This window comes from Onychostruthus taczanowskii, unplaced genomic scaffold (assembly GCF_017590055.1).
Source record: "Onychostruthus taczanowskii isolate IOZ18803 unplaced genomic scaffold, ASM1759005v1 scaffold15, whole genome shotgun sequence".
NCBI classification, from domain to species: Eukaryota; Metazoa; Chordata; class Aves; order Passeriformes; family Passeridae; genus Onychostruthus; species Onychostruthus taczanowskii.
The window spans coordinates 9,869,557-9,890,968 of NW_024498685.1; the positions used below are offsets into that span (position 1 = coordinate 9,869,557).

At 40.7% G+C, this 21,412-nt stretch overlaps 1 protein-coding gene across 1 annotated transcript in view; it reads right to left on the reverse strand.

Annotated features, from left to right (window-relative positions):
- Nucleotides 1-6,409: 6,409 nt before the first annotated feature.
- Nucleotides 6,410-21,412, reverse strand: part of DCP1B (decapping mRNA 1B) — a 40,142-nt gene continuing 25,139 nt past the window's right edge. Inside the window, exons 6-9 of the mRNA XM_041398802.1 lie at nucleotides 17,104-17,232; nucleotides 15,510-16,349; nucleotides 9,037-9,279; nucleotides 6,410-7,302 (exon numbers count right to left, since the gene is read on the reverse strand). Coding sequence (XP_041254736.1) covers nucleotides 7,222-7,302; nucleotides 9,037-9,279; nucleotides 15,510-16,349; nucleotides 17,104-17,232 — 1,293 coding nt within the window. The 3' untranslated portion in view covers nucleotides 6,410-7,221. The remainder of the gene's footprint in view (nucleotides 7,303-9,036; nucleotides 9,280-15,509; nucleotides 16,350-17,103; nucleotides 17,233-21,412) is intronic.

Sequence of the window (21,412 nt, forward strand, 5' to 3'; positions counted from 1 at the left end):
CTCTTTAAAACTATTCACTAATTTCGAAGTCCTTACTGGACTTTCTTGATTACATAATTTCTTCATATCTCGCAGACAAAGGAGTTAACTGGAGACTCCTCAACTTTACAGTTCTGCTCATTCCCTCTACCTTTCCCTTGATGAAGCTCCTGTTTTATGATCCCTGGAGGGACTTTTCTCAAAGACAACAATGCTTTTATTTGTTACAGGATTCATCATCTTCACCTGTGGTCCTGCTGACGCTCTGAGACATTCCTAAGCCGTGGCACACATTGGTGGGATGTCATGGACAGGAAAGGAGCCCCTGCTGATGGCCTGTGCTTGCTCATGGCACAGACAAGGGTTGCATTTCTCTGCAGCTGCTTTGGAGGAAGTGGAGGTGGTGATGGCCTGTGCTTGCTCATGGGACAAGGGGTTGCATTTCTCTGCAGCTGCTTTGGAGGAAGTGGAGGTGGTGATTTTAGGAATTGGGGGTAAAGAGGAGGGCACAGATGGCTTGGAAGCACAAGGTTTTGGCCTTCAGGGGTAAAAACAGGAGAAGGGAAAGAGGGTGAGACAGCAGAGGCAAGAGGATGATGCTGCTTGCAAACACACCTCTGACAGAGACGGGAATGTCACCTCTGCTGCCAGACTTCCAGCATTCAGTAAGTGATTCCTGAACCTTGGTAGAATTCTGCAACTTGGCAGCTTCCCTGATTCAAGCTCTTGGCCACAGTCACTGCATCCATGGCAGAAGCCAGGAGAGGCAGGACTTCCCTGATAAGGATCCAGGAGGGGAGCCTCAGGCACCAAGAAACCCTGCTCAGATGAATGAAATGCAGGCACTTCTGCTAAGTGGTAGGTCTGGGGCTACTGCTCCAGGCAGAAAGCAGGCAGCTGCCGCTGAGCCAGACTGCAAAGCAGCAGTAAAAATGAAGGAAAACAGAGCTTTTGTTCCCAGCCTGGGTAGCCCAGCTCTGGGAGGGCTGCCAAGAGCCTGCACGCTCCTTTCCTCTCTCCCTCTCAACCTCGTATTTACAGTCAAGTGCTGAAGAAAAACCCACAGGTGGGCAGGGTTCTGAAGTGACATATTAATAATTTCTCTCTCCCTTCTAGGATGTTTGAGAAGCAGATTTCAGGTCTTGGTGAAGAAATCCAGGATGGGTGGCTGTGCCTGCAGACAAAGGGTGTAACCAGAGATGCGTGGCAGAAGCACTTGGGCAAGAAAAATGTTAAAATTTATGTAGGATCTAACCATGGGATTAATATCCCTCTGTGCACACAGTAGCAGCTTTAGGAATGCCATCATTTTCCAGAGTTCCCTCGTGGCATGGAAGCAGGATACTCTCTTGCTGATAGGAAGATGCTATCCTTTCTCTTTCTTTTCTCTTGTTTAGTCACATGCTGGAGAGTTTTTCCTTCTGCCTTTACAGGGCTTACCTTGCTTTTTTTTGTGGCATTTGTGTCCAAAGAGAGAAAAAAACATATTTTAATTAATATATGCTCCAAATGGCTTAAAAAATGTTGTGTGGGGTTTTTTTATTACCTCTTTGACTGAAGCTGCTGCTCTCAGAAAATGTGCAGTGACTTCCTATTGTGCACACCAGATGTTTATTCTAAATTAATTTATTGGATTTTTTTTAATGTTGTCGCTCACCTATTGAAAGGAAGAAGCATGGAGATTGCTTGAAACTCAAATTCTTTTCACAACAGCTATAAAGGAAAGGCATTCCTACATTAAACATATTTTCTCCAAAATCTGTTCTTTAAAGTGACGTAAAAATCTTTTCCTCTCCACTTTACCCTTTCCAGTATTTATTTCCTGCTTGTTTCAGTAGTTTTTTTCAGCTATACTTAAAGCAAGGTGGTTCCTGCATTTCACATTCACTTCCATGCTGGCCAGATTTATATCTGAACACTGTTCTGGTTTGAGGGTATCATCTCCATTAAATTAAAAAACCCCACAAATCTGAAGGGCAGATTGATGCCCCGCTCTGCTGCACTCTGAGGAAAGGCAGGGGCTGCCAGTGGTGCCAGTGCAGGCTCAGCACAGGCTGGGGACGGTGCTGCCCAGGCTAACTTTAGCCCAGACACTCTAATCCCCCTCTCTAAATTGGGTTTGTGCTGAGAGCTGCCCTGGCCAGATCCCATCTTCCCGCCGGGTCTGCGCTGAGATTAGGCTCGGGATCAGCAGCTGCCCGTGGGAGGGGACCTGCAAACTCTCCTGGAGTCCCAGAGTCAGCCAAGGTAGGGCTACAACAAAGTCACCTTTTGGGACTTGGGGCATTTCCCAAGTCTTGATGTCAGCCAAGAGGCAGAGCCGTTGGATCCCAGTTTCCCCAACACCTCAGTGCTGGGAAGGATGAAAGTTTGACAAGGAAGTCTCACAGATATGGATGCTTGGCAGAAATTTTGAATGTAGAATCTGAAGAAGGAATAGAAATGAAAGGAAGTTTTGATAGAGAAGAAAAGAATTGCTGAGCCAGTCTTACAGGATAACCAAGGAGGCAAAGGGAATGTTAGTTAGAAGGGGTTTTTACAACTTGGAGCAAAGGATAAACCCACCTCAAACAAGAAGATGTTTTTACCAAGCAGAAAGATAGCACAGGCATACAAGTCAGCAGATGCTGCAAGTAGAAAAAAGGTCTCAATTTTCTACTGAAAGAAAACTGAAAAACAATTTTAGCTTAAACTGTAATGTACTAACTTTTAGTGATTGGAGAATAGTAACATGAATATGGTAATTATAGTAGTTATTATGGGCTATAGATAAAAGTTAAGGTATAGATTGGTTCTACTGTATTAAGGTGCTCAGCAAAGAAAAGTCTATAATGCATTGTAACCAAAACTAAGGGTCTGTTGGCCTGCCTGCAGCTGGAGCTGACAGCTGTAGGCACAGGCTCTGTCACCCATGACCCTGGACTGCTGTAACATCTTGGATACAATAAACTGCATTTGGAAGAGCTGCCTGGAGTCCCACATCCCTCATTTAGGCTCTTACACCTCAGATCAGCTCAGTGCAGCTCCTGCCTCTCTCAGCCCTGCCCACATCCCAGCCCAGGGCTGCAGAACCCATCCATGCCCTGATCCAGTGCCTGGCCTTCCCTCTGAGCCCCACAGCACCAGACCCAACCTTGGCAACCGATTCTGCATTAATTCTGCTGCAAGACATGGCACAGTGTAGCCATCTTAAAATAAAAAAAAAGGAGAAAAACTATGGGAAAAGGCAGAAAAGGGTGGTGTGGGAGCAGGGATGAGCAGCAAAAGTGGGTGGTTGGGATGGGCTTCCTCTCCAGCAGCAAAACCAGCTCAAAGTATTCATACAGCCAGAGCCTTTGTTTGCTCAGTGTCTTGCAGAACCCCATTTTCCACTTGCAGCTTGTATATGCCAAGCTCCCTGCTCCAGTATTCCCACCTGAGCTGTGCACAGATTTACAGCTAAAGGCCAGAGCAAGCTTGTTAGAGATATTCACAGGAGTTTGGAAAAGGCAAAGACTTCTAAGAGTCTCTTAAAAGTCTTCAGAAGTAGCAGTAAAGTTTACTGTAGGTTGACTGAGGATTAAATTTTTAGCACATTATTCATCTCCAGGAGTGGAATTTTGCCTTTCTCTAGGTTTCACGGACCTCTCTGGGTAAAGCTGCCTTCTCATAACATTTTTTTCATTAGAGCATCCAATGCTTACTGAAAAATGTCTTTTAATTTTGCCTTTTCCTCAGCAAAGACTTCCAAGTTTGCTAAAATACTGAACTATGATTTTAATGTCCTAAAGGGACACTGGTATCTCCAATACCCACTGCTTTTATGACTGAAGTTCAAAGCTCTACACTTTCTAAACAGGCTGTCAGAGGAGGTGGAGCATCCTGTCTCTTCAGCTGCATCCTGCTCCTGGGAAATTTTATTTTGCTGCACCATTTTAATTATCCTCATTGCAGCTACAACAAGCAGGAACAACAGAGAGCTAGTGAATAAAAATCAAATTAAGGAGTGGAATTTTCTGTGAGAAAACATTTGGATGCTTTCACTGAGTGTTGTGGATTTCTGTGAGAGACACAGACAGAAATGGTGCTTCAGTGTTTCACTGACTTTTTACCTCCTTGTCTTCTCATTCTAGTTTAATAGGTGTGGAATTTTTTAAGGGAGGTGGTTAAGTGGAACTACACTGAAAATGAGTATCAACTCAAGGCTGAGAATGGGATTAATGCATAAAGCACTGCTGCAGCTCCTTCTGGAATTCTTGCTGGTCCCAAATGTATGAGTTATTTAATTCTGCTGGAAGAAAACAAAACCAAAAAACCACAACTCAAAATGAGCAGTATCACAAGAAGTGCATAAACAATGCAATTACACATGCATACTGTGAAATCATCTAAAGTAGAGTTAATGTGATCCTTATATACTTTCTGATTTTCTGCTTGCTCTCTTTTTTTCCATATTCAGATAAAGAAAAAACAAAACATGCCCAAAGAAAGGCAATTCTAAACTGCTGCAGTCTTTTCTTTTCAAAAGGCCTTGTTAGCCTAAGAGCTCATAGTTCTCACAGTCTTCAAAAAAAATGAAAATTGAGGAATCCCAGTGTTTGCAACCACCATATTCAGAGGTGGTTCATTCATATTCACCAAATTTGATATCCAAAACACCTTTTTGGTATCATGCACAGACCTGGCTGCATAGAGACACTCCCAGCCAATACAGAGCTGCTAAAAACCCACAATGCCAAAAGGCAGAGATGAAGTTTTCAGTATTCCACGAGAATCCCCCAGGTTTCCATGACACTCCAACTGCATTTCTGGATAAAGCCTTTTTCTGAGCCAGGTACTCCAGTTTGCAGCAGAAAGGGACATGGGCCAGCTGTACACTCCAGTATGACCCCAAGCTCAGTCTCCAGTTCTCAAGTGCACCTGATGAAGCAGATCCTCTCCTCTGAGATGGAAACCCAGACAAGAAGCTTGGCTTCATTTCTCATCAGATTTCTCTCACTGCTTTTCCTCTTCTGCTCATTGTCATAAAACTCAGGGTTTCTTTCTGAGCTTGTTCTACCTTCTTACCACTGCTGTTCTTGGTAAGCAGGATAGACTTTAAAACAGCACCTCCATTCTTTAGCAACAATCTTTCTTCACTCCACAAAAGGCAAGTTTATGCCTTCTGAATAATCCCTTACAGTGCAATACAGTGAGAGAAATCCAATTCTGCCAGCATTACTTGGTGGAGATGTAACCAAAGAAGAGAGGGCAGTGAAAAGAAACCCTGAATTACCTCAATCCTTGTCTGCTTTAAGATAAGCCTCAGCTTGTCAAGCATAATGCCAATACCACAGTTTTCAGAAGCACCCAGAGTTAACAGATGTTGTAAAAAATATGCCTTTAATTTCTGTAAATTGCTCTGACAACTAATAAATAGGAATGTTTTTAAAACCTCTACTTACCTTTTTGTAAATAAAATATTTCCCCCATAGCTAGAAAATCTATTATCCAGACAGCTTGAGATGCTTAAGGATTATTTTTACCCACCAATTACGAAGTTCTACATGTCAAACGAGGTCTTAACTATGTGTCCTCATCATCTTTAAATTGCACTCCCAGATAATCCAACATCAGACACCAATTATGCATGTATTTAGTTTCAAGCTCTTTTGTGTAGATTGCAATTTCTTCCACACCAGTTCATTCTGAAATAATACCAATTAACTCAGTAGAATCCCATCAATTATAAAGGCTACATAAATTATGAAGGCCACAGGATTAGAATTTGCTATCTTTAAATCTGCTTCTCCTGGTATCTGCTCAACACTTGTATTTCACTGACTCTGCAAGAACCATAAACTAACAACATGCAACCAGAGTGTGACTTGCTGCCTACCAGTTACTAGTGTAGGGAAACTCCAGCAGTTTCTTGGGATTATTTGCTTATGTGAATAAAGAAAGTATCTCCTGACATTTTTTTTCCTACGTATTTAGAGCATTTCCCAAGAAATGGCAGCAAATCCCCCCTACCCTTGCATGGGGCAGGAGGAACTGTTTGCTTATTACAACTCCACTGATTGAAATCTGCAGCCAAACTGACACAGAAGAACTTCCACAGATGAGGCTACTGAGTTGTGCCTACATCAATGCCCACAGTAAAGGAGATTGAATAATCATTCATGGATTACAGTTTGGGTTCTCTGCGCCCACAGAAGAAATGCCTCCTCAGCAACAACTGTGTATTCCTAAACTGTAGTAAACTGGCACTTCAGCAGCAGATGCTAATAAAAATATACATAAAAATCCTTTCAATCATTTATTCTAGTTGATTTAAAACCTCATGTGTCTTCTGCCAAGCATAAAAACATTTTCGAGTCATACAAACTAAATATATAGCCCATGGTGCAATAAAATGAAATCAGCACATAGGAGGGATTATCCATTTTTATTTTCTTTAGAAATGGATCAATGAAATTACTGTGCTCCAGGAACACACTTAAAAAAAATGACACCAGGTAGCATTTCCCTTAACAAATTTTCACATTGCTTATAATTATGCAGATTGGACCTGGAATAACAGAAGGATGAATCCAGTGTCACCCCAGAGTTCTGTGACAGCAAAGTACATTCACAAACCCACCCCCCCATCCCCCCCAATTCCTCGAACACCTGCAGAATCCCATCTCTACATCTAGCTAAAAATATTCTTGTCAAAATAGAAAAAGATTTTCCTACAAAAATTTTGGGGGAAGTCATGACACTTCTTCTAAATTGCTTTGCAGACAGCTAAGTACGATGATCAGTCTTCCCGAAAGCTCCTTTTCCAAGATTTCAGCCGGATTTTGATGGTCCTAAAAATAGTCCAACATTGCCACCATGTGGTCGGGGACGGGCGCGGGACAGCGGCGCAGGACGGCTCGGGAAGCCAGGGACAAATCCCTCGGGAACGAGGAACCACGCTGCAAGTGAACAAGGAAACTGCACCCTGAGAACCGAGTACTTATGCCGGGAAACCAGCTCGAAGTATGGACCAGGGTAGGAAAAATAAGTTAAGATGTTTTTGTGATTAATTCTTCAGCGTTGTGACGCTTCCCTCGCTAAAGGCACAATCCATTTCTGGTCGCTTTTTTTCTCAGTACAGCATTTGCCAACAAGGAAAATCTGAGTGTATGCAAAATGCCTAAGACCATTCATTTCTTCAAACACAATCATACTTGAAAATTTCAAAATCTTCTTCCTGGAGTTCAGGAAGCCGTGGAAATTGATTGAAGAGATGATCTTTCACATAGGCTTTTTCATTGCTGCCTTCCTCACACTGAAGAGATAAGCTTCATAAATAATGTTCAGGAAGTTGTCATCATTCTGCAAAACAAACCAGGTAATTGTTACCAGAAGAACTGGAGTAAAGAGATTAGGTTATTCAGTTTTATGAACCTGACACTTTCTTAGTCTTATTGTTTTTTAAAAAAGAGAACAGCAAAGCCCTTTCCTTCACCGAAGATCTGTTTCATTTCCCAGACTGCACCTCAGCAAGGAGCAATGAGTACACAGAAAGAAGATTGTCTAAACTCACTGTGCATTTAAACTGAGTCCAGTATTGTTGCATAATAGCTCAGTGACAATACTGAAATTACAACCCTGCTATTTCACTTCTTTGCCCTCATTTATCTAGGGACTTCCTTAAGCTGTATCCTCTGTCAGGTCAGGGATAATTCCAAGCATGTCTGAAGGAATAATGAAACACTCAGGATTGTGTTCCTACACCAAAATCCTACCTGGGAAAATCCTTGCATCTTGTTTAGCTCTTTTAGGCTTACTGCTCCCTAAGATGCTTCTCCTTTTGCTCTGATGCTTAACTTTTTCCTTCTGAAGAACATTTTGCAAGAATGAGTCAGCCCACATTAAGAAAGAATGTTATAAGTAGCTCACATAAACATATGAGGATAATTACAATCAAGATAATATTTAAGGAAAATTAGGTGCATCCAAGATTGTAGTTTTATATAATGGAAAATGACAGCCAACAAATTGGCTGTCAATAATTTCAAGGTAACTCAGTTAATCCTAACTATCACCAAGAATAGCAGGGTTAAATATATATTTTACAAGTACAAAGTTACAGAGCGTAAACCCTGATTTTCCTTGACTAGTTTTTCCTCTTTATCTTCCTGTATGGTCTTAATAGTATCCAGACACTCAAAGTATCTAAAGGCAAGATAATGTGATTTTTTTTAATCCCAAAATAAAAGTACAAGGAAAAATGAGAAAGCCCTCCAGCCTGTTAAAGATACTATTTCTTTTCTGAATTTGTAACTTAAATAACATTTTAAGTAACTTACAATAATGAGTTTTAACTTTATTCCATAGCCATATAGGCATAGTTTTGACCTACAAACTGGACGTGTTTCTCTGCCCCTTGTGTTCTGCAGCCAGGGTTTTAGTTATGTAATCTCTCCTCAACTTCAACTCTTCAGATATTACTCTCATATCAAGTTAAGGGAAAAAAATATATAATTAAGCATTATGCCAGAGCAGTAAGCAATCATATATAACATTGTTAATGCTTTGTCATAATTAAACCTGAAAAACTGCAGGAAAAGGAATTTTATTTAGTGTAATTCTCTATTTCAAATGCTAAACTGAATTAACATACATTCAATGTATCTAGCCCATATTTTAAAGTTGCTCACACTCATCCTGCAATTTTAATCTCCCATCTGAATTCCTCTTACTGCTAACACACATCTCTGAAATATTTGGCAGCTAGGATAATCACCCATTATTTATCCTTGGCTAAAAATATAATAGATGTCTCTCTGGCTCAGCGGCCGACCTTACAAAGCTTTCAGTCATCTTTGTTCTTTTCCACCAAATTTATTACCTTTCCTGAACCCCAAATCAGATGCATTAATCAAAACACAGTCGAGCCAGCCGTGTGCAAGGACAGCCTATGGCATCACCCTGGCACAAGCAGCCCAACTTCCAATATCTATTTAATTTCATTTTGCCTTCGGACAGACACAACAACTACAGGGCGCTTGTATCAAAACGGGCAGCAGGATTTAAAGCCGAGTGGGAGAACTCGTGGCGCTGTACCTGGATGAGGTGCAGCAGCGTTTCCTGCAGCTGCATCTTGTTGATGGAGGTGCTGCTGGCCAGGGCTGCCTCTGGGGCCGGCAGGGGCAGGAGCAGGCTGGCCGAGCCGGCCTCGGGGATCGCGGCGGCCGAGCGGCCGCTCTCAGCGGCTTTGGGCGGAGCAGGGGTGGGCTGGGCGAACACCATGGGGGACATCAGCAGCGTGGGGCTCACGGTGGCAGGGATGCGCTGAGGGGAGATGACCTGTGCGGATACAAACGCAGGGGTCAGGTAAAGCTGCCTGCTCGGCCCCGCGGGAATGGAGCTGCGGAGAGCTGCGGAGAGACTGGCACAGCACCGTGAGGTGAAACTCCAGCTCAGCGCCATCTCTAGGATCGGCTTCCAGATTAAAAGCTCTTCCATCCAATCTGAGATTGCAGACATGGATTCAAGTGTGATAAATCTATCTGACCGGCAAATGATCTTAGGACAACAGCGTTTTATTACAGGAATCAGACTACTATTAAATATCAGCACTTTGAGAATGCAGCCGTAAAGTCTTCCATGCAGGGACAGCAAGTCAGGAAGTTTTATCTTTGAGAACATGAGACATGCAAATATCACTGTTAAAGACTAACCCCTGTACCTAATACTAGAAAGCATTTTCCAATTATAACTTTCAAATTACTTTATAAATAAATATATGTGTGTATTTTACCTTCTCATTTTACTTAAGGAGAGAGAAAACAAACCCATAGATTCAGTGATTTAGCTAAAGATCCATAGTGAGCTCATGGCACTGCCAGAAACAGAACAGACACACAACCAACACACCACTGACAAAATCAAAGTGGCCCTCAGAGAGAACCTTGGTGCTGCAGCAGTTCCCTCAGTATCCTAACCTCACTAATCTGCACATCTGCCAAATAACTTTCACCTTCAAATTTTGCAGTGAACCTTGGAACTGTAAAACATGCAAATACTATCAGATATAACATTAGCAAATACTGTCATATGTAATATACAACATAATAGAAAGTTAATTCATTCAGCTTGTAGACATCAGATCTCTCTCCAGGTAATTCCAGTAATAAATCTTATCCTAATCAGCCATCTTCTTGCTATTCAAGTATCCAATGTTTTTAAAGTACATGCAAAGGAATTGATACAAGCTCACCAAAGCTCCTCCCTTTTAGACTGGAGCACAATTTATTGCTACCATATTAAGGTGAAAGGCTACTGAATCACTTCAGTCTGTGTCCTGGATTCAGTTTCAATTTTGAAGAAAAATTAAGGTTAAGAAAACAGAACTGATCTTGATCTCCTAGATATGCAAAACCACACAGATCAGCACTAAAGAACAGTCAGATTTTTGTAGATCGTCTCTCTCCTAGTTATCATTGTTCTACCCAAGACATTTCTGAACAATTTTTGTGAAACCATGATATAAAGAGAATTAGAAACAAAGAGGACTGAGATTTCATGCTGTTTTATGGGAAATTTAAGGAAGCAGAAAGGCTAGGGGTCAGGAAAGAAAGCATGCAATATACACCTAATACAAAAGTCTTGCTTTTTTTTCCTCCCAATATTTACCCAGTTAGGTAAATATTGTGTCTGTTACTCAAGAGAGTACTACAAAACTCTAGACTACAGCCTTCTTCCAACCCCACAGTGTGTAATCAAAACAGCAATGACCAGGTCTGTGTTCCAAGCCTCCGAGCAGAGGTATTACAAACTGACTGAAGGTTTGCACAAACAACACTCATTTCAGAAGAAAAACAGTGTGAGTGCAAAGTGACATCCCTCTGTAGAGTGAGACCTTCAGACTCTGCACAGAACTTGTCCTGCCTGTGGAACACCAGCTACCCCCACATACTCATCCCAATGCTTCTGCTCTACTCATCCACTCTGCTGCAGCAACTTCTCTTTAATTTACCTCCAGCAAAATTGGCAGGGCTTGCTTAAACAAGATGATTCTTCCTGATGTGATTTCAAGAATGCATATACAAAACTGCTCTACAAGGGCAGAAACCTCCTGCAACGGGAAGGTTGGGAGCAGCTGGAGGAGATACAGTGCCCCACTAACAGAGCTTAATCTACAGCAGACTCTGTCAGCCCCAGATAACACAGCCTTCCAAATCTAAAGATATTTTTCTCATTTGCCCAAGGCGAACAAACAAAACCTGAGACAAACTGTGCCCTTAATAATACACAGCTCCTCCCGACAAACACATGTTGTGGTTTAAAGGACACATGAAGAAAGCTTTGTCTTCTCCGGATAGAAAGGTCTGTTAGGTAGGACATGCCAAGCATATGGAAACTATATGGAATGAGCAATATTGCCATCTGCTGGTGACACAGCCAACATCTACAGGGTCATGCACAACTTCAAACACTGTGTCAGAAGGAGGATAGAGAGTCTATGTGCCTTTTTTCAGTGCACAGCACTTATGTCTGTCCTTAATGTTAGAATGTGTTTTTTGCTAACAGCTCAAGCTCAAAGCTTCTGCCATTGAACAAACCTTTACATAAAAAACATAAGATTGTTTGGGGTTTGTTTTAAAAATAAAGCAAAATTTTCAGTTGAGATTCAGCTCAGATCACCTTGAGTCACTGGGACAACTGACACCCACCAGCAAACAGGATGCAGACCTTGGCATCTTGGCATTACCAGCGCAATTCCCATGCTTTTGCAGAAGGCACTGTACATGCTCTGTAGGAACACTAACAGCCTTTGGACCAATCTTTTAGCTTTGAGTATCTTCTCACCAGTCACAACAGCCCTTCCAAAAATCTGTTGATCAACTTCTTACCCACAGAATCTGAGCTGCTTCTTCATCCACTATCTCCAGCTGTCAGGTCAACATTAAATCTCTGAGTCACTAATAACAGAGTAGGAGTCTGCCGAAAGCTGTGCAGCAGTGAAGTAAGAACAAGAAAAATGTGCAGAATAACTGGTGCAGTATCTAACATCCTTTCCCTGAAGCCCAAATGCTCACTAAGACATCAGATTGGTGTTGTGTGTGGCTGTTGGCAGCTGGATGACACCACAGCTGGCAAATTCACATACCACCACAAGCAAGGAGTGCACTGGGTCTCCTGCAATGCAAACTGACACCTCTGTGGCTTCCTGTGTGAACAGAATCCCAGGTGGACCAAGTGCTCCTCTGGAACACCAGCATCCAGGGTGTGCTGTGGGCCTAAACAGTTTTCAGAGGCATTGCTTAAAAATGAGAACATAATTCTAAGAATGGTTGTGGAACTTTAAAGGCAGTTAATTAAAACAAAGCTGGCTACAATGCTAACATTGCTTTGTCTTTCAAGTTTAATTTAGAATATTTTAATTGATGTTTAGCTACAGAAGCTGAAATTACTTTTTGAAACAAGTTTAATGCACCTATTTGCATTACACAATTGCTGAAACTGCAGTCAGGACAACAGAGAAGCAGTGCTGTGATGCTTGATACTCACACCACAGAAATGGGGTTTCATGCACATACTCAGAAGATGTAACATAATGTACAAAATACATTCTTGATGGAAAAATGCTCCAAGAAATGCAAAAAATGAGCTGCAAGATATGTGGAATTCTGATGAAATGATAAATTTGTGTCTGGGTTACTGCAAGCACTTTTAAAACCATAATTCTGATTAACATAAACCCTTAAGCATGCATGTATCTATAATCAGGATAACACATGCCTAACACTAAACATATCCCTAAAAACCCACTGTAGATGAATGCTTTTTTATTGTCTCTTAAGCACACGTTACTCACTGTCTGCATAAGGAATATTTCACAAAACAGGGCTGGCACCAGACCAGGCTGAATGCTTCCAAGTATTATTCTTTGGCTTTTGCTTTTTTCCTTTTTTCTTTTTTTTTTTTCTTTCCCATTTTTTGGTAACTGGTCTCTTCCTTTTCATGTGGGAGATCACAGTTCTTGTACCATATGGAGATGCAGCAGAAGCCAATTTAAACTTGGACTTGTAATGTGTCAGTTGTGGAAAGGACTATTGCTTACATTTTCTTAGTGCTACTGATGGATTTAGGGTGTTCCTTTAATCTGATTTTCCCAACAACTGACACTGCTCAGATATCTCTCTATTCCTGTCAGACTTTTGCTTTTTCTGTATGCTGAAGCATAGTAGGAGAGGCAATACCAAAAGACAAATAATTACAGAGAACAAACCTTTTTGCTGCACTTGTTGTCAGAATCTGCTTTGATCAATTTTGCATGAGCATGTGCAGATATATTTGTGCCAATTCAATTTCGCTCAAATATCTACTCTGCAGGCATGGCAGCACTTGAAGCCTCTGGTCTACTGCAAGGATAATATTATAAAAAGATTAATGTTGGTTTTAAAAGTTGTTTTTTATCTTCCAGGTTGTTTTTCAAAAGCAGGCATGTTCTGTGTGGCTAATTCATGGCTTCCAAGGGAACAGAGTCCTTCCTGCATTTTTAGCCTCCCTGCTTTTGCTTTTGTGGCAATCTGCTGCACATGAAAGAGGTCATTCCTCCCAGGCTGCACAGCTTTAGGTGTCCCCAGCAATAATTAGTGACACCTTCGTTATCATTTTTAGCCTATACATTAAATCTCCAAATTTAATGCATCTTGTGTTGATAGCAGCTGTGGCAGCCTGTGAAGCCACGCCTTGACAGCCTCAGTCTCCTTGTTCTGCTCACAGCCCTGCAAAGGAAGACTGAGAATATCAGTTGCTGCTTTTTTTTTTTAAGGCAAACTTGCAGCAGTAATCACAGTGAATGAGCCTTGTTCTAGAGAAGACTTTTCTTTTCTCACAAGCTGCTGTTCTATCCAAACTCAAGCAGCCAAACTGTTGCAATTGCATTACCTCAGGAATTGCCTTTCCATATTGCAGCTAATACTGGCACCACTGTCTTTTTCATATATACAAAATTAAAGTCATTTGCCATAGCAGCACCTGTAGGGATTTTTCATCTGAAAAATATATCAGCATATTTCCTTATGTTTTATTCATGCATACTGACTTACAATGTAGAGCCTGGACTTGCCTCATTTCACTTTTACCTCCATTATGTCCTCCCTCATGCTCTCAGTACATGTACCAGTGAATCACACAATTTCTTACATTTAAAGCAGGCAAGTTCCACTCCCAGTGAAAACAAATCAATTTATTTGACTTTGGATCCTCCTTTAATTCTTTAGCTCTCCACCGGAAAGTCAAAGTTACCATCTGCAAGCAACTGATTCTGAATAATTTCAATGACTAATCCCCAAAAAACTCTTTCATACAGATTCAAATCCTACTGCATTAATTAAAAGAACAAAAATAATGATGGCTATTTGCTGTATCACATTAATATTCCTCCTACTTCTCTCATGGAATTAGAAAACTTGACCTGTCACAAACTTAGTGACAGATGTGGCTCTTTTATTATTAAATGACTCTTTCAGCCTCTTCATGTATAGAAGAACTTTCTAGCATGTTGAAATATCCTGTAGTCTTTCAAACAGGTTTTGACAGAATTAGAAAAACAGAATAAAAGAGAAAAACAGAATGAAACAGATAAAATAAAACAGAAATACAAGAATGGGATAGTCACAATAGAAAAGCAGCTTTTCAAGTTTACAGTGGAAAGGGGAATACTTGGGATCAGTAACTTCAGACTCCAGCACCCCACAGCCTATCCCCAAAAAAGGAAGCTGAAAAGGCCTTAGATGCATTCCCAGACAGGACATGTAAAGACATTTTAATGTAGAAAATCATACAGAAAATGAAGTTGTTAAAGACAGTAGTTGTTTTGGATGGGACATTTTGTAATTGCACGTGTTGCTTTTCTGAAGAACATAAAAATGTATTAATGAGAGAGATAGTCTCTTAACATCTGATTTTTTTAAGACACCCATCTGACTTCTAGGATCACAATAAACAGATTTTTTGGATGTCATTCAGGCAAAAGACCTTTTTTCAAAACAACACACAGCAAATTAAAGAAAAATAGCTAATGAATATCTAGAAGTAGCAGGTGTGGTACAAGATAACTAACTGACCAATATACAAATAGTTCTAAAAGCTGCTGTTAGAAAACAAGGGACCTTTTAAGTATCTTTAGAAACTGGCATACAAAAGAATGCACATCTACACAGAGAAAGCTATGACTAATTTTGCAGAAAATAATTATTAAACCCAAAATATTACACTGAGTAGCAAGCAATTACACATAATAGCCCAATATGGCAAGTGAAAACTAGGTGACTTTTCAAAGGGGCTCTGGGACAGCCCAGCACTGCAGTATTTCTGGTCACCATTGCTGTGTAAGAGATGTGGCCTTCAGGATTTACAATATCACATCTTGGTAAATCAGAACTTACTCCATGTTGGGAAAGTAGCACAATGAATCATGTGCAACACGCAGCAGGACAACAAAGCCAAAACTAACCTCAGAAAGCATCAAGTTTAAAAGACTGCTGGATTTGTCTTTATTTATGATGAAGAAGTTCCCCATTTACCTGGAAGAGCGTGCTCTGTTTTTCTGTGCCTGGAGCCTTTTCTATCCAGGAATCCAGTGGTTTCAGGGTATTGGTGTTCTGGGTAACAACTGGGAACTTAGCTGCCAACGTTGGTCTGCTGGACACATGGAGCTGCTGTTCTTGTTGCACTATCTGGAGTTTTTTCAATAATTCTTGAGGTGAAATCACCCCAGAATTGGCTGCTTGATTACCAGAGAGAGGAAGCGGCTGTCTGGGAAGTTTGGATTGTTCTTTACCAAGCGTCTGAGCCTCTAAAGTCTGGCCTGGTAGGGACCCATTGAAATACACCAGAGGGGGCTGGCTCACGTTACTCACTGGTGCTGCCGGTGCTCCAACAGGAGCAGGAGTCCTGCTGAACACGGACGCTGTGGAGTTCACAGGTCCTGTGGCACTGGGCTCCATTTTAGCCACCGACCCTGGCTGACTTTGCAGCTTCTGCAGTAGGCTCTGAGTGCCAGCGGCGTCCTGAGCTCCGTGAGACGCGGCCATGCCGTGGGAAGCCACAGGCTGGAAGAGGCCCGTGAAAGCCTCCCCCACGGCGGGGATGCTGCCATTTTCACAGAGGCGGCTCTCGGGGAACTCGGCGAGAGGGTGGAGCTCTGTGCCCCGCACCATGAGCTTCTGGATGGCGGGGCACAGCTGCTTCTCCGCGCTGGGGGAGTGCCTGCTGGGCTCCTCGTAGGACAGCGAGCGAACCACACCCTGCCTGACGGGGAGGCTCTCCTGGTGCTGCTTCGTGAGGGCTTCTGAGCCGTCTGCCTTGTCCTGTTTGCCAAAGAGCGCTGTCAAAGACAGGTGCTGCGGTTCAGGATCTGCGTTCTGCGAGGGGACAAAGGAAAAGAGTAAACACAGCTCCCTCGCGCAGAAGTTGCGTTAAGTGGTGACAATATTTAGGCAGCAGAATTCAATGAAAAGCTGAGAAAGCTGCTATGCTCTTTTTTTCCCCAAGAGGATTTTTAATATTTTTGTCACATAGGAAGGGCAAGAAGACTGTTGTCAAGCTGCTAATGTGGGAGAAAATCAGCAAATCTGAGACATAGCAGTGGCTTTGCTTTAAATAACATGAAAGAGCATCTTCTTTTACAGCCATCAGTACAATATTAGTAAGAGACAGAAATCTGCCTGTGTATGAAGTAGAGCCACTTCTTGTGCATCTGCTGGTCACAGCTGAATTCAATTTTTAGGATTTTGTACTGTGATTTGGCTTGAAGATAGACCAAAAGACTTTTCTTTATTTCAATGATTTCCCCTGGGGGAAAAAAACCCAACAAACCACAAACAAAAACCAAACAGAACACCACAAAAAGTGTGGTCCAGCAATTGACTAGATCAGCTCGTGATCAAAACAGCACCTGAAATTTGAAAGACCAATATTTCTTTGTTGCACAAGCACAGTATGTCTGTAGTTTATGTGTTTCCACATCATACAGTGGGGGTTAGGGAGTTTTTACAAACCAGATTAGTTGTGCTTTAAAATCATTCCTTACAGGGTTCCATCTCAAATTCCTGCAGTGACCTCGAGTCAATGTTCCTGTTACTCAGTGCAGCAGTCAGAAAACACCACAGATTTTACCTTGCTCTGCTGGGAGATTCGCTGCTGCTGATTCTCACTCGGCTTCACTGGAATGGGTTTGATTAGGTTGGGGTTGTTATAGATTGCAGAGGAACTGGTGATTTGTTTTGGCTCTGAGCAGGTCTTACACTGCAACAGAAAAAAAGGATTTCTTAGTATGTGTGAGAATGTATTTTCCCTAGTTCCCAACCACAGTAAAATACAGACATGACCAGGTATTCAATAACCAGAAATGCTAACTGCAGCACTGATGATGAAGTATTGTGCTATTAGAAGAACAGTAGCAACTGCAACCTAATTTTCTAAAACCACAAGACATATATAAAACTGAACACTTGATTCCAAGATTTCCCTAGTATGAGACTTCCCTCTAATTTGAATCTCAGTTCTCTTCTTGGCCTTCTGCTTTTCCTGCACTTCGAAAACATAAAATACTTTTTAAAAGCACCTTAAAAACCAAGCAACAGACATGCTTTTCCTGCATCCAACAGGCAGCTAGTATTTTAGATCCATGAAGGATTAATGTGCCTATAAAGATAATTTAAAATGCTTTTGTCAAAAAGTAGAATAATAACTCTTTTTACATAAATCTTTGTATGGTTGGAACTTGCAGGATGCGTATACATGTACAGAAAAGCAATTAAAGATTTAATCAATTTTTAGAATCAGTAGGATTTCTTATTATGAAAAAGATGGTCAGAGACAGACTACTAAAAGTGCTCAGGGACAAAAATGTCATGTGGAGAGAGATGGGTGTGACTTTAATTCAGAGAAAAACCACATAAAATGCTTCATGAAAGAGAAATAGTAAATGGAAAAGGAAAATGTGAATAAGATACTATACAGAAGAATATAGTCAATGAAACTAAAAAAGCATTGGGTATACATGGAACACTACTGTCAGCAGAAAAGAAGACATTCTCTTTGAAGTAATTGCCACTTGATACAGTTGAAACCAAGAAACTGGAAAGATTTTTAAAATAATTATTTAACAAGAAGTTAATTCTATTAATTCTTCTGTTAATTCTAACTCTACTCTCAAATATACAAAGCTGATGACTTAACCCATTTCTGACAATAAACAAATAAACAAAGACCTGCTGGTTTCAGGGCTGCCCAGTAAACCAGAACTGGAGTTCTTGTGGGGACTTAAGGGGCTTTAGTAGATCCTCAATACTTTCAGTTGTTTGTCATATTGGACAGATCCTACATGGACCAAACCTGCACTTCAGTAATATTAAATAGCTTTTTTTTTTTTTTTTCTTTTTCCCTCCCAAAAGTTCTCTTTCTAATGATTCTGCCTTTTCTTCAGTGTATCTTCTCATTGCTGTTTTTCAGCCCGACCTTTTGGGCAAAAAGCACATAAACTTTTTCTTTAACACCATGGATAACATCCTCTTGAATATTTCCCAGTGAGTTCTGCAGAATTTAAATAATACCCTTATTTCCTCAGGATATTTTAATAGGCTGAATTCCTTAGAAACCTTAAGTACCTTAGATTCCACTGTCATATCCTGCATAATCACAGAACTAAGCCTATAAAAATGAGGTGAGAAGCAGTAGTGTTTAACAGAGTTATCACTACATGAGCATATTTAGACCAAATTCCTCAGCCAAATGAGCATCAGCACACACAAGAATGACATTGACCTGACTTGGTATCATTGCTGTGACTTGATAACAAGGCTAGTAGGTTGCTGTCAAACACAGAAGCACATGGAAAAGAAGCCTGTGATGATTCCAGAGGCATCTGTAACTATTGGAGCTCAGAATTTAAAGCCATTTTGGCAGGTGGAGAGCACAACTTTGCTGATGAGTAAGTTGAGAGCACTAGCATGGCATTTTAAACAATTGTCAGGTAGACAGATAAAGAAGATATCAGATGCTATTATCAACAAACAGCAAAAAGCAGCATGAAAGAAATCCCACCATGCTCTGTAGTGAGAGAACCAGAGAACATCTGGCAATTCCTGTGCCTTGCCTCACAGCTCTGTCCTTTAGTCAGGTGTCCTGTTCAAAGCTCTGCTGCTACAAAAGATTGCTAAGTCATCAAAAGGTTCTGAGATCAAGTCAAAGAAAGGCTCAGCAGCACTGGAACAAAACTAGACACATGTGGTCCATGTGGATCAAAAAGAGCAAGAAAAATCACTGAGGGGGTTTTGGCAAGTTTGGTGGAGTCAGAGATACTCAAAGCAAACAACTGCTCTGTGTTGTGAGACTCATACTCCACCTGTAAGTGTGAGGCTGGAAATGCTAAATGCTGGGAGAAGAGCTGTGCAGCACAGAGTTCACCCCAGAGCTAGTGCTGCAGTACATGACAAGGCACAGTGGATAAGGAGGAACCCATTTTGTCGTGCTTTGTTCTGTACCCTTGCAACTCTTCAACTGGCTGTCAGTGAGGCCAGCTTTTTTTACCAGGGGTCAAGAGAAGGCAAGTGTATAAGAAGGACATTAAAAAAACTAACTCAGTGGTTTGGCATCTTAAAGCTCCATCAATTCAAAAAGGAAGAGGAAGCTGTGTATTCTATTTTGCATTTAATGTAACCTCCAAATGTGTAACATAATTTGGGAACAAGGAACTTCAAAATTAGTTAAACTCTTAAAAATTGAGTAAAATTCCTTAAAAATTTGAAAATTGATGCTCTTATTCTGCAGCTTCCAACACTTTAAAACACTCTTCACTGAATAAACACAGAATTCAAAGAAGAGCTGTGTGACATAATTTGGGAACAAGGAGCTTCAAAATTAGTTACACTCTTAAAAATTAAGTAAAATTCCTTAAAAATTTGAAATTGATGCTCATACTCTGCAGCTTCCAGCACTTTAAAACACTCTTCACTGAATAAACACAGAATTCAAAGAAGAGAACAACATATTTCATAACTAATTTCAGCACATCAGACTGCAAGTAATAAAACATACACTGACAAGAAAGTAGATGTCATAAACCAGTCAAAAAGCATGACTGCTCTGAAACATATTGACATTAAATAGAAAAATGGTTGTCATTGCCTTTATTTATCACACTCTTTAGAAATTTATATCACTAGCAATACAAGAAATCATAGACATCCTGTTCATAAGAGGTCAGGCATTCCTAGCACTCATGTCCCAGACGAGGGGGAAGTTTTCATGTTATTTTTTATGTCCTTGGCAAACCCATAAATGCAGAAAGATTGAAGATAAAGTAACAAGCAAATCTGCAAAAGATTCTAAAGGGAAAAGAGTCCTAAAAGCTATTATTTAAACAACAGACTTTCCTCTCCTTTGTCTTGATTTCTGTGTGCTAATACAGAAATGGAAGGTAACATCTTTTAGATTTATCACCCTCTTTTCACAGAATCTGAAGACAGCCTAATATTTTCCAGTTTTCCATTTGCAGTATTTTTAAGATTATCTAATGAAAACCTCTTAAATATTTCAGAACATCTCAAATCATACTCTCTGATGCCAAGATTAGATACTGATTCAGTATTAAAAGATAGGAAAAATATCAGGTTTGGAAGTGTTTGTCCACTATAATACAGTAAATCTCTACTACAGAAAATACAAAGGCCCCAAGCTTCAACTATACACAATAAAAAAGGCTCCATTTCATCCTAGCTCAAACAGTTTGCTATCATCTTTCTGAGGATTTTATTAGCAGCTACATTTCAGAAAATATAAACATAAGTAATGTAAGGAGATAAAAAGTTAAGATATATGTACATTGCCAGACTCTTATGGAACACTTAGGAGCTCTATTATTGCATGACAGCACATAAGCAATACAGGAAACAGCAGCAGGAACCTGCAGGCTCTGTAACAATTTGCAGCTTATATATGGATAGTTAAAATTATTAGATTTTTATTCCCCAAAGTAAAACGTTTTTGATTGCTCAATAATAGAGAACATTATTAGTCCATTAGTTACTTCTTTATTTAGAAGCCTCAGAAGACCAAAGCAGCACACGGGCTGAAATCATACTACATTTCAACCTTTTCATTTCCTTCCATTAGTGCCTGAAAGGAGCTAACAACCACAATTAAAAGCAGTAACTTAGCTGTCAAACATCTCCTGAACTGAGTGCTCTGTACAAACCACAGAAACTATCACCAGGTAAATACTTCACCCAGAAAGAGGGCACAGCTTGCAGGTGCTCCTCAATAGGCACAAGAGCTCTAAGGGTCAGAATGAAAGGTAATTTATACTTGCTCTGAGCCTCTACTATTCAACAAATAATCATATCCACATCCTCCTTCCAGAACTTGTTATTGACAGCATTAATTTGTTTTAAACTTTCAGCAAATTCTGTCAAAACTTTTTTTA